The sequence below is a fragment of the Protobothrops mucrosquamatus genome, unplaced genomic scaffold, assembly GCF_001527695.2.
Source record: "Protobothrops mucrosquamatus isolate PMUCROS unplaced genomic scaffold, P.Mucros_1.0 scaffold3296, whole genome shotgun sequence".
NCBI classification, from domain to species: Eukaryota; Metazoa; Chordata; class Lepidosauria; order Squamata; family Viperidae; genus Protobothrops; species Protobothrops mucrosquamatus.
Window position 1 is genome coordinate 171,042 of NW_015389286.1, and position 13,789 is coordinate 184,830.

The 13,789-nt window shown below is 44.1% G+C and overlaps 1 protein-coding gene across 2 annotated transcripts in view; it reads right to left on the minus strand.

The window, feature by feature from the left end:
* The window catches only part of GRIA3 (glutamate ionotropic receptor AMPA type subunit 3), a 108,751-nt gene that overhangs the window by 51,302 nt on the left and 43,660 nt on the right, over positions 1–13,789 (minus strand). For both annotated transcript variants that reach the window (XM_015826780.1, XM_015826779.1), the window contains exon 4: positions 8,387–8,574. In XM_015826780.1, the coding sequence (XP_015682266.1) occupies positions 8,387–8,574 (188 nt within the window). The remainder of the gene's footprint in view (positions 1–8,386; positions 8,575–13,789) is intronic.

The following is a 13,789-nucleotide window of genomic DNA, read 5'->3' on the forward strand; positions in this document are numbered from 1 at the left end:
GTCTTATTTTGGGGGAAACGCAGTAATGGCGCAGCAGTTCTTAATGTGATGGAGAGCTAGGATTCCATGATCTTCTTGAGATGTTTAGCCCCACGTGTAGTCCTCGACTTACAGCAGTCCATTTAGTGGTCTTTCAAAGTCACAACAGCACTGAAAGAACAGTGAATTAGGACTATTTTTCCCACCGTCACGTTATCAACTGGTTTGGCAACTGACTCGTATTTATGACGGTTGCAGTGTCCTGAAGTCACACGATCCCCTTTTGCAAACTTCTGACAAGCAAAGTCAGTGGGGGAAGCCGGATTCACTTAACAACCGGATTGTTAACTTTTCAACTGCAATGACTTAACAACAGTGGCAAGAAAAGTCACAAAATGGGACAAAACTCACTTAACAACTGTCCCGCTTAGCAACAGAAGTTTTAGGCTCAATTCTGGTCATACGTTGAGGACTACCTGTACTTATAGATAAAACATTCCATCCAAGTACTCAAGAAGCATCCCATTATCTAATCTTGCAGGGTCTTCTGTCCATAACCTGATGGAAAATAGAGTCTATACCAGGAGTAGGCAGCCTTGGCTCTTTTAGGACTTGTGGACTTCAACTCCCAGAATTCCTGGGCCAGCCATGCTGAGGGGAAAGGAAGAGGTTTCCAAGCTGAGCCATGCTGGCTCAGGAATTCTGGGAGTTGAAGTCCACAAGTCATAAAAGACCCAAGGTTGCCTACCCCTGGTCTATATCAAGCAAGCTATTTTCTTGCTGTGTATCTAAGGACCACAATTCTTCTCACCAGGCTCCTGAGTGTACACATGCTGACAGCAACTTCACAAATGGATTTCCATTATCGGATGACACTGACCCACAAGTCATTGTATTGTATACTAATGGCCACATTACAAAACCATCTCAACATTTGTATTCATGCTTTCCAGTGCAGTATATTGGATTATCAGGCAAACATTAGAAGAATTTGCTTTAAATGCATCTAGTATTGCTGGAGGCTGATAATATGAAACAGCACAACGATGCAAGACGTGTCAGGTATCCATGGAGAAATTTCTATGAGTTGCTAAGGAATGAGACGTGTTGTTAAGAACTTTAAATACAACTGTTCACTTTTTTCCTGAAATGTGGCCTCTGGCACACAGATGCTGTCATCCTGGCAATCAATCGTGGGTGATTTTTTTTTTTGACAAAAAGAAAAGTTAAACCATAAACATCACTGAGATAACATCAATGTTGTACTCTAAAAGAAGAATTTCGCTTTAACTCAGCCTTACCAACTTGATGGTCATCAGAGGTGCTGGACTAAATTTTCCCTGAGAGACAGCTTGGTGTAGTGGTTAAGGCATCAGACTAGAAACTAAGAGACCATGAGTTCTAGTCCTGCCTTAGGCACAAAGCCAGCTGCGTGGCCTTGGGCCAGCTCCTCTCTCTCAGACCCTAGGAAGGAAGCAACAGCAAACCACTTCTGAAAACCTTGCCAAGAAAACTGCAGGGACTTGCCCAAGAAGTTGTCAGGAGTCAATCTGACACACACAAACACAAACACACAGACCCAGGTCTCCCGTAATCCAGAGTGTGTCTTCTGATCCTACCCAGAACCTAACTGCTTCTAATCTTCCTCATCCTTGTAAGTAAGGGAAAGGAAAATAAATCTACTTCATGTTCTCCAATTTCAGAAGAGATTGTCTTATCAACCATCACAGGACTGATGGCCTCTATGAGATTCTTCATCTTCAAAACTCTGACTGGATGGTGGGGAATGGAAGGACTTATATTCCTTGCAAACAGCTGGTCATATAAATCCTGCCATTCCCCACCATCCAGCCAGAGCTGAAGAAGCTTCTCGGATGAGAAGCGAAAGGTCTTCAAAGAAAAACAAGAAGGTCCAGTTGCCTCTTGAAAAAGCACCTTTGGGACAACCATGACCTGGATGACCGAGAATCTCCATATACATGGGACAAACAGCTTCTTAAAACCTGATTTTTCAATCGGGGAAAAAAAAACAGCTTCTGCATCTCCAGAAATTATCCTTCATGTGTCATTCTCCTGCCGGGAGTTAAGTGGGAGCAATTTTTATTTTTTTTTGCAGCTGGTCTTTGAATGCTTGCTACCCACACACAGATCTGCAGCTTCTTGCCTGCCCTAAAGTTCAGTCACTCCCGTGGGTGAATGGAAAGCAAGCCATTAATTACTTTTCTCTGGCCAGCTCTGCCTGGATGCTGGGGAAGGGAAGGATTTATACTCCTTGCAGACAGCTGGTCATTTGCCTTCTTTCAGAGAGTCGTTGAGGCCACTCGGAGGTTTACCTGTGTCCTCGGGGTCACCTGAGCGGTGCAAACAGACAACCAGAGGTGGCTCTTTCTTCACTTTCCAAATCAGCCGAGGTCAAACACATCCTGCCGTTTCTGATTTCTGCTCTAATGAGAGCGGGCAGGGTTTCTTAACCCTGACAGATTTAAGATGAACGGACTTCCATCTCCCAGAATTCCCCAGCCAGTTGACGTCCACCTGCTTTAAAATCAGTAGTGGGATTCAGCCAGTATGCACCACTTCGGCAGAACCGGTAGCTAATTTTTTTGTTGCCCAGGCCCAGAATGGACTTCTAGAAGCGGCATCCACGCAGATCTCTATTGGCAGCGGTTCTCAACCTATGGGTCGCGACTCCATTTGGGGTCGATCGACCATTTCACGGGGGTTGCCAAGCAAGCCTGTCCGCCATTTTTTTCCCCTTTTCCGGTGGGTGCCTTACCTCCCTTGAGCTGGGCCAGCTGGTGGTCGGCCTGCTCCGTCTCTGCCGCTTGCCAGCTATGCCTCGGCCGGCGCAGGGGGCGGAACCACGCATGTGCGGCGCTCCCGGGCAGGGAAAGTCCTCAACTTACGACTGGTTGGGTAGTCCTTGACTTACGACCAGTTTAGTCCTCGACTTACGACCGGTTTAGTCCTCGACTTACAACCGGTTTAGTCCTCGACTTACGACCGGTTGGGGGTCACGGCATTAAAAAGGTTGAGAACCACTGGTCTATTGGTAACCTTCCCAGCTGGCTCCTTTCAAGCAAACTCAATGGGGGAAGCCAGACTGGCTTAACGACCGCATGATTCACTTAAGAACGGCAGTGATTCACTTAACGACTGTGGCCAAACATATTGGAAAGTGGGGCACAGCTCACCTAACCAATCTCTTGCTTAGCAACGGAAAGTTTCAGCTCAGCGGCGGTCGTAAGTCAAGGACCCCCCTGTATCCCTTTATTCTGCCTCTCCCATCTGCTTCCTTCCCTGCTGCAGATCGGCTCACCGCAACCCTACCTTGTTGTATCCACATCCCAAAGCTCCCAACACTTTGCAGAGCTGCTGCAAAAGCTAATAGATTTCCAGCAGAGATTCAAAGGGCTGCACGCAAGATTAAACAACCTGGCAGCCGCATGAGAAAATGCAGCATTTCCAGGAGACGCGCAGCCCGTTTTTATTTTATTTTATTTCCTTCAAACAGAACTCCAAGCTTAATGGAACCAAAATAGTCGCATTTTTTGTTTAAAAAAAAATCAGCCCATCCTTCTAGCTTAAGGCAAATGGCATGTAAGTCATCAAAAATATCTTGAGGATCTGAAGAGAAGGCAGGCTTATCACAACCAATCAAACACAGTGGCATCAAGCCTTCGGGAGCAAATGAATTTAATAATAATTTAATCGTGGCTTCCCGCAGAACAGAAACACGGCAGAACGTGTACATTGCTTCATCTGTTTGCACATTTTCTCATTTTTAAGCCCAGAGAAAACGGAGAGAGAGAGAGAGAGAGAGACGCTCCAGCAATTGCAGGAAGATTTGGTTGAGTGTCTCAGCTTTGCAGTCCTATTTATCTTCAAGGGAGGAGAAGATAAACAGGGAGAATGATCATCTCCTTTCTTCAGCAACAGCCTTAAANTGTACATTGCTTCATCTGTTTGCACATTTTCTCATTTTTAAGCCCAGAGAAAACGGAGAGAGAGAGAGAGAGAGAGACGCTCCAGCAATTGCAGGAAGATTTGGTTGAGTGTCTCAGCTTTGCAGTCCTATTTATCTTCAAGGGAGGAGAAGATAAACAGGGAGAATGATCATCTCCTTTCTTCAGCAACAGCCTTAAAATATGATACTGTATAAAGCAAATTTAAGGAATCGCTGCTAGGAATGACAGAAGTTACTGCCAATACTATTCACTTACTGTTAATACTGAGATTGAAAAACACAGATAGCTCAAGTTCTATCACTGGAAATTCCATCACGGATAGTTCAGGATCCATCATGCTCACTTTTATTAGGCAGAAGAAAACATACTTTGTTGCAGAGTTGAGGAAGAGTTGTTGATTTTGACTGCCAGATCACCACCTCGCCTGTCCACTACCAAATCTACCCTGATGTTTGGGACTTCAACTTGATCTGAATCCAAGCTCTTTAGAAGGCCAGATCCTGAAGTTGAAACTCAAATACTTTGGCCACCTAATGAGAAGGATGGACTCACTGGAGAAGAGCCTGATGCTGGGAAAGATGGAGGGCAAGAGAAGAAGGGGACGACAGAGAATGAGGTGGCTGGATGGAGTCACTGAAGCAGCAGGCGTGAGCTTAAATTTACTCCAGAAGATGGTAGAGGACAGGAAGGCCTGGAGGAACGTTGTCCATGGGGTTGCGATGGGTCAGACATGACTTCGCAACTAACAACAACAACAACAAGCTTGCTCTGGGTTTGAATAGAGTAATTCATACTTTCTAGTTCTAAAGAAGTCTTTTTGGAGCCCCAATGTGAAATCTACTTTCCATTTTAGTAAAAACAAACAGCTTTTTGCTATGGTGGCGAGGGGATTGAGATAATAGCTATCTAATTCCCCAGAGGTTGTGTGAAGCATTAATTCCACAAACTCTCCTCTTCTTGATTATATTTGGGGGGGTTCCCCCCCCTTCAGTTGGGTAAATTCTGTTGGAAGCTCAGGGGGGAAACAATCAGGATCCAGAGTTATAGGCTGCATGATCAACCCCCCAACGGTTGTCTAGCAAAAGATAGAACTTCAGAACATCCTGCTTCCCTCAAGTATCTTTAACCACAGAGATCTAAGCAGTGTTTTGAAAATTATCTTATGAGATATGGAGGTCTTAAGCTGGAAAGAATGAAGCCAAAGTGTCAAGCNAAGCCAAGGTGGTTCAAATGAATATACGTAATGTAATGCTATCTACAAGAATCTGAACTACTAAGGGTCAAAGCAAATTGGCGGTAGATAAGAGTCAACAGAATTCAAGGTGGGCTGGACTTAGATCTCTTGTGGGTATGAAAGGAGACTGATGATGCTTTTGACCCTTCCCTCCTGCTCAACCTGGTCATCTCCTACACAGAGCTTATGGCAGAATACGCCAAATTGCTCAGCCTAGCTCCTGGTGGCTGCATGGAGAAGCCCTTGTAGTTTCCTTTGGCTCATTACCAATCTTGTCCTCTTCAGAGATGAATTTTTGACTTCCCAGTCTAGAGGTGAAAATGACAACTAGTTGGCTTAATGTAGACCTTGACTTACAACAGTTCATTCAGGGACCATTCACAGTTTCAACGGCACTGAAAAAAGTGACTTATGGCCATTTTTCAAAGTTACGACCTTTGTAGGATCCCAATGATCACGTGATCAAAATTCAGAGGCTGGGCAACTGGTTCATATTTACGACGGTTGCGGTGTCCCAAGGTCAGGAGATCCCCTTTGGCGACCCTCTGACAAGCAAAGTCAATGGGGGAAAGCCAGATTCACTTAATGACCAGGTTACTAGCTTATCAACAGCAGTGATTCACTTAACAACAGTGGCAAGAGAGGTCGTAACATGGGGCAAAATTCACTTAACAAACATCTCACACGACAACAGAAATGTTGGGCTCAGTCGCGTTAGGCAGCAGGGAACAAAACAAAGTTTTGAAGGATATATAAAAAGGTAGATCTCCAGTAGGGTTTGACTTGACAATCAGATCCACATCCATTCTGTAAGATCTGGATCAGTTTTTCTCAATCTTGGGGATTTTAAGATATGTGAACTTCAACTGTCAGATTTTCCCATCCAGCAATGCTCACTGGAGAATTCTGGGAGTAAAAGTCCACACATCTTTAAGTTCCGAAGGTTGAGAAACCCAGATGTAAAACAAACGTGCCCACTTGCTAACAAGTGCTAACTTTTTGCACTCCAATTCCAGAAGAAATAATATCTTGGACCGGGTAATAATAATTATTATTTTATTTTATTTTGCAATCTTATTGCTTACTACAAAATGTAAACCAGGCCTCCAAGCTACCGAAGGAGATTAATCCTAGAGCTTAATTGGAAACCGAATGCTGTCAAAATCATTCCTTCCAATTTATTTAAAACGGAGAAGACTCACCGATCATTGCCCCCAGTCAATTATATCACTGACTTAAAATGAATTTCTTAATATTAGATGAAGTTCCAGGCTGCAGTTCCTCAGAATGAAAGTTTTGCCGAATAAAATTGATGCAGTTGGGCTGTCCGTATTTTTCTTCCAGATAATTCCAAGACATAAAGCTGGAGTTAGGTTTATTTATAACTGCAGCCTGCCTGGCACTTCACAAAACAGTAGGGACGGGCCCCCTATGCAGTGGGTTTATAAAATATTTAAACCATCCATAAATAATGTTTAAACCCATTTGCAACCTAGAATATTTAAACTTTTTATAAATAATTTCCATCCCATGACATCCTAGCTTGCCAGCGAGCTAATTTTAAAAATAAAGGGGCTCCTTTTTTTCCTCCTACCTTAAGACAATAATCCATTGTCTCCCGATGTAGGGCACAGATCGGAAATTTATACACTGAGATCCAAGCGGCCTGCGATCCAAGTGCAACTCTTACGAAATGAAATTAGAAATTAGAATTTTTCTTCCACTGGTGTGCAGGAGTTGAAAAGATCTTGGGTAGGGGGAAGAGACCCCGGGGGGGGCACAGTTCCTTTGAAAAGCCAATGAAGTATGAGCATAAAATGGCCTTTAAAGCTCTTTATGGCATAGGTCCAGGATATTTGTTAGGTGGCACAGTGGCTCAGTGGCTAAGATGCTGGACTTGTCAGCTGGAAAGCTGGCAGCCCAGGTTCAAGATCCGAGTTCCTCACGATGGGGTGAGCTCCGGTCCTCATCTCAGCTCCTGCCAACCTAGTAGTTCAAAAGCTACTGTGTGAATAGATAAATAGGTACCACTTCCTTCCTCCCTCCTTCCCTCTCTTCCTTCCTTCCTTCCTTCCTTCCTTCCTTCCTTCCTTCCTTCCTTCCTCCCTCCCTCCCTCCCTCCCTCCCTCCTTCCTTCCTTCCTTCCTTCCTTCCTTCCATTGGCTACCTGTTTTACTACAGGGTAACTTGGTCATGCTGTTTTCTTACTTTTTTTTTACCAGCATACCGTATAATAAAAACTGCAACTGAGTTGTGGTGTGTTCAAAAGGATAAGGATTTGAGAAAGAGATTTCCCAAGGCCAAATCTCAATTTTTCTTTCCAGTCCATAAAACGTTGGTGACAAGATGCTGGATCTGAGAAGAGAGAGCCTCGGAGACACCGTTCCAGGTGATTCATTGTTTCCTGCATGGCTACTGTGCACCCCTCACTGTGTTTCCAAATCTCCACCAGCCTTGGGGTCAACCACGCTGACTTTCCACCCCCCAGCTTCTCTATTCCAGATACTACTAATGGGAGTTGAAGGCTGACCTTTGCTAGAATTTGGAGCTGAGTATCCAGCTGGAAAGAGTATCAAGGGCTAATCACAGTGGAGCATACATCCAAGTGAAAGAGACAAAACAGAGAAATTACTCCAGATACTTTGCTCACAGGGTAAACATTCCTGATACAGTTCAGGTGCAAAAAAAGTGAAGGGAAGCAACAACAAATGTCTCTCAAAAACAGCCATGCTGACTCTCCTTTGAGGAGGACCAGGAACACCTAAATCAGTGGTTCTCAACCTTTTTAATGCCGCGACCCCCAACCGGTTGTAAGTTGAGGACTAAACAGGTTGTAAGTCGAGGACTAAACCGGTCGTAAGTCGAGGACTAAACCGGTCGTAAGTCGAGGACTACCCAACTCGTAAGTTGAGAACTTTCCCTGCCCAGGAGCGCTGGTTCCGACCCCTGCGCCGGCCGAGGCGTAGCTGGCAAGCGGCAGAGACGGAGCAGGCCGACCACCAGCTGGCCCAGCCCAAGGGAGGTAAGGCACCCACCGGAAAAGGGGAAAAAAATGGCAGACAGCCTTGCTTGGCGACCCCTGTGAAATGGTCGATCGACCCCAAATGGGGTCCAGATGACGTTCCCTGAGGCAATGGGCAACGTTCATCCTAAGGTATGCAAGAAATACGCCCGACCAAGAAGCAAAACCGTGCCTGGAGCTCACCTGTTCCAAAATGACGTTTATTCTTTCCACTTCACAATCTATCAAGTATTTCTTCTCCTGCCGCTTGTCCATTTCTTCAATGATCGCCTTAAACTCCTGAACATCTTTGATGCTTCCCACGGATCGGGCCGTCACTTGCCAATTATTTTGCACAGCAGCTTCCATAATAGCTTGGAGGATGGAAAAACCTAGGGCAAAAGAAAACAAGAGGGTGAGGGGAGTTAAAATAAAGGGAAACTCAACTTTTTGGGTTTTAAAGAAACCCTTACTCAGAAGATGGATCACCACGAAATCAGACCCTAGGCTGGGGAGTTAAAAACAATCCCCTCCTCCAGTTGTAGGCTGAGCATGAGTGCTCTAAGTAGCAAAGCACTAGTAAAGCCAAGCAGAAACAGCAAAACAGATATGACAAGCATCCAAGTCTTAATTTTTTGATAGCAACTACCAGGACCCGGATAGGAGTAGGTGACTGCATGTTCTCCAGATAGCAATACCCCTAGCAATAGCACTTAGACTTACATATTGCTTCATAATGCTTTACAGCATTCTCTGAATAGTTTACAGAGTCAGCATATTGCCCCTAACAATCTGGGTCCTCATTTTACTGAGCTCGGAAAAATGGGAGGCTGAGTCAACCTTAAGCCGGTCAGGATTGAACTCCGGGCAGTGGGCAGAGTTATGGAAAAGGAAGGAAGGAAGGAAGGAAAGAAGGAAGGAAGGAAGGAAGGAAGGAAGGAAGGAAGGAAGGAAGGAAGGAAGGAAGGAGGAATAGCAATAGCACTTAGACTTATATAGTGCTTCATAGTGCTTTTCAGCCCTCTCTAAGCGGTTTACAGAATCAGCATATTGCCCCCAACAATCTGGGTCCTCATTTTACCAACCTCGGAAGGATGGAAAGCTGAGTTAACCTTGAGCCAGTCAGGATCGAACTCCTGGCAGTGGCAGAGTTAGCCTGCAATATTGCATTCTAACCACTGTGTCACCAAGCAGTGGTGGACACCAGCTTCACAATCCCTTACCATTGGTCATGCTATCTAGGACTGGGTGGGAATTAAAGTCCCAAATGTCTGGGGGAAACAAAGATGCTTTAATCTGGTATTCATCCTGACTTACCCTTCCATCACAGTCCTAGGTTACCAGATTTCCCAAACTGGAGCAGAATGAGAAGCAATGAAAGGCTTTAAAATGCCACAGACTACATTCCCAGATATAGGAAAATGCCAATTAAGTTATTACGGTGCATATCCAAGGCATAAAATAAGGGCCCTGTGCTTTCACCGAGATTCAATTTTTTTTTTTTTAATTTCATGTGGTGTGTTTAAAAAAAAAGGTAATCATATTAAATAACACTTCTAAAGCTCCCATTAAGGTAATATCGACTCATTTAGCCATTTCAACAGAGCAGAAAGGAAGCGGGGAAGGAACAAAGCGAGTCACAGTGGGAAGTTTATGCTTGCAAGTGGGCAATTCACTTCTCATGAACAATGGAGGCTGGGATTTAAGCAGATTGAGTCAAACTCCGGAGAGTTGACTGCAGAGCCACTGGGAAATTTCTCCTTTGAAGGCTATCTATCTGGAAGCTTCTTTCTTTCTTTCTTTCTTTCTTTCTTTCTTTCTTTCTTTCTTTCCATCCTTCTTTCCTTCCTTCCTTCCTTCCTTCCTTCCTTCCTTCCTTTCTTTCTTTCTTTCTTTCTTTCTTTCTTTCTTTCTTTCTTTCTTTCTTTCTTCTTTCCTTCCTTCCTTCCTTCCTTCCTTCCTTCCCTCCTTCCTTCCCTCCTTCCTTCTTTTCTTCCTTTCTTCTTCTTCTTCTTCTTCTTCCTCCTCCTCCTCCTCCTCCTCCTCCTCCTCCTCCTCCTTTTTCCAAGAATATAAACCCACTTATATTCTTGCTGGGATAAGTTAGGCATGCAATGGCCTTTTCTGTTGGCGCTGCCAGTTCCTTGGCAAACCCAAAGCATCACCTGGTGCCAAACAAGGACAACATTTAAGATTTAGGAAACTTCCAGTCTTGGTAGAATTTAATATATATATATATATATATATCTTAAGGTGGACAAGGAGAATAGCCCAAAGAACATGAAAAGGATTCTGGTTGAACGTAGGGGCAGCCCAATTTTGGCTGAGTATCTTTCCTCCTTTCTCTTACTCAGTCCAGAATGTTTAATTCTCCTCTTCTCTGTCCATTCACCCAAAGAAATTTTCTTGGACTGGATTAATGGTGTTTGCCCTTCAGCTCAACGTGATACTAGACTTCGGGACTGGATGGTTAAAAAGTATTACTTCCTAAAAAGGGGCTGCAGTCACAGCTTTTGTGAAGGGTCCAGAAATGCAGATGGTTTGCAGGGAGCCACACAACAAATAGTAGGCAGAGTAGGACCAAGATAAACATGTTACAATAAGTGAATGTGCTTATATCCTGTGCATTGAATAATTCTCCCCTTATAGCAGAGGTCCCCAACCTTTTGGGCACCAGGGACTGGTTCCCTGGAGAGAGGTTTTTCCACGGGCCAGAGGGGATGTGGTTTTGTATGCTGCCTGCATCCCGCGGATGGGGCTTTGCTTGTTTGTGCGGACCGGTTGCTGGCATGCCACGGCCCGGTACTGGTCCACGGACCAGGGGTTGGGTACCCCTGCCTTATAGGACACTCAAAGTTAGAACTCCGTTGCCTGTTGACACAGTTTCTCTGCTACCACGAGGCTATCATTTTTCCATACAAGGATGGAGTATCTTTTGCTCAGCTGATGTTGTCATTGCTATTCCCACTGACTGGAGATGAGAGCGGTTGCAGATTTATGGAGCTGACTCATGCCTTGTCATGTCTCAGCTTGACTACTATTATTTACTTTCCCCTGACCTCTCCTTGAAAATGATGGAGAAGATACATTAAAAAAACAAACCACCTGAATACTTCATATCTCATCTGGATGTATTTCAGAGGTCTTACTGACTACAGGGAATCCTGCCTGCCCAATCAATATGTGGCAACTTTTTCACAGTTTAGTACTGAGGTAAGATTTCACCCTCAGGTGCTAACGGAGTTAATTTGGTTGCTTTTTTTTTTTTTTGCCCTTTGCAAAAGGGATCCAATCCCTTGCTCTTTGAAGCACAGCCTATTTCAAATGATAACTTTTGAGCAGGGTTTTCAAGGCTCCCTTCATGATGTCTTGACTTTTGCAGTTCGGTGGTTCTTAGATCTTCGTGAGTTGTGCTTTATTACCTCACAATTAACACATGTTGTGCTTGGGAATACAGTCCGTCTTCCCCACTCTCCAGAGAGGGGCGAAACAGAAGATCTACATATGTATAAGACAATGAATTCAGTCTTCCTTAACATGGTATTTTACAAAGGTGGCTGTGATGTGTGAGACAACATTACAATTGTGCTACATGTCAGAGAATGAGTAGGTACAAGGCTTGGTTACTCATCAGCTTACAAATGACTCATTTGATAGCTGAAAACTCTGAGTGCAATTAAAGTAGAAATTTACATCTTTTTTTTTAAACCAAGGTGAGAAAGAAAAGCTGTTTACTATGTGTACTTTAAGCGTTGAATATTGTACTTCTTATCCTTAATACAACCTTCAAATGAAGTTGAAGGCCCATGATTCTTAAAAACGAAGATGCGATCACCCATAAAATGCAAGATTTCCATGCAGATGTTCCTGAAAAGCTTCGGAATCCTCCATAAAAATTTAGTGTTAGGATGTGGAATAGATACTACAGGTAGTCCTCAACTTACGTAGTGACCATTCAAAGTTACAATGGCACTGAAAATCATGACATAGTAATGCTTCTTATTCTCCCTCTGGCAGGGATGGGCCAAATAAACTCACACAAGCACACAAATCATCCTTGATCAAAGACCACAGAGCGGCATTACTGCATTACGCAGTTTTTATGACAGGCCCTGGTCCTATTCCCAGATAGCAGAATGGAGATTAGTCTTTTCTCCCTAATCTTCTTCCGCCACCAACATATTTCCACTGCCCAGAGAAAGAAGGGTTCAGAAGAGAAAGACGTGGATGATGGGCTTCCAGGCTGCTCCTGTTTGAAGCTCCACACAATTATGGAAGGAGAAGGGACCTTAAAGAAGTAATTGGACAGGGAAGATATCAATACAGCTACCCTCTTAGGTTAAATGATATCTGCTTGGATATGTCTAGTTTAATGAAAAGAAGGACTAGGGGTGACATGATAGCAGTGTTCCAATATTTGGTGGGCTGCCACAAAGAAGAGGAGGGGGTCAACCTGTTCTCCAAAGCAACTGAAGGCAAGACAAGAAGCCATGGATGAAAACTAATCAAGGAGAGAAGCAACCTAAAAATAAGGAGAAATTTCCTAACATTTAGAACAATTAATCAGCAGAACAGCTTGCCTCCAGAATAACTGGATGCTCCATCACTGGAGGCTTTTAAGAAGAGACTGGACATCCATTTGTCTGACATGATATAGGGTCTCCTGCTTGAGCAGGCTGTTGGACTAGAAGACCTCCAAGGTCCCTTCCAACTCTGTTATTCTGTTATTCTGAACTTCCACACAATTATGGAAGAACAAGGGATCTTAAGAAGTACTTGGACAGGAATGATATAAATACAGCTACCCTTTTAGGTTAAACAACATCTACTTGTTCAGGAGCAGCCAAGTTGAAGGACAATTCCTCTTTTTGTCACAAGTTGATGTGCCTCCACCCCTTGCCAGCAAGATAGAAGGAATTGTCTGTTTTCTTGAGATAATGTATCTCATACTCTCAGCGCAGGCTGAGTCCTCTGAACAGGATTTGGGTTTGTTTATTTTTCTTTCTTTAACTTTCTTTAACTTCCACAGTGGACAATATCAGGGATGTGGTGATATCATAGCAGGAGCAGGATTTACTTTTGCTGCCATTTGGTGAAGGCTGGAGAGCTTAGGGGGATTAATCCAAGTAGAGATGTAAAGATTATTTCAGGTTTGATTTATATTTTAGAGCGAAGGAGGGGGAGAGATTGGGGAAAAGAAAAGGTCAGTGCTGATGTTCAGCGTTGTAGCCAGATATCAGAAATGTGACTTTGGAGGCACCTCAACTGATAAAAATGGGTAGGATCTTCATGCGGCCTACAGAATAACAGAGTTGGAAGGGACCTTGGAGGTCATCTAGTCCAACCCCCTGCTCAGGCAGGAAACCCTATACCATTTCAGACAAACGGCTGTCCAGTCTCTTCTTAAAAACTTCCAGGGTTGGAGCATTCATCATTTCTGGAGGCAGGTTGTTCCACTGGTTAATTGTTCTAACTGTAAGGAAAATTTTCCTTAGTTCTAGGTTGCTTCTCTCCTTGATCAGTTTCCATCCGTTGCTTCTCGTCCTGCCTTCAGGCGCTTTGGAGAAGAGCTTGACTCCCTCTTCTTTGGGGCAGCCCCTGAGATAT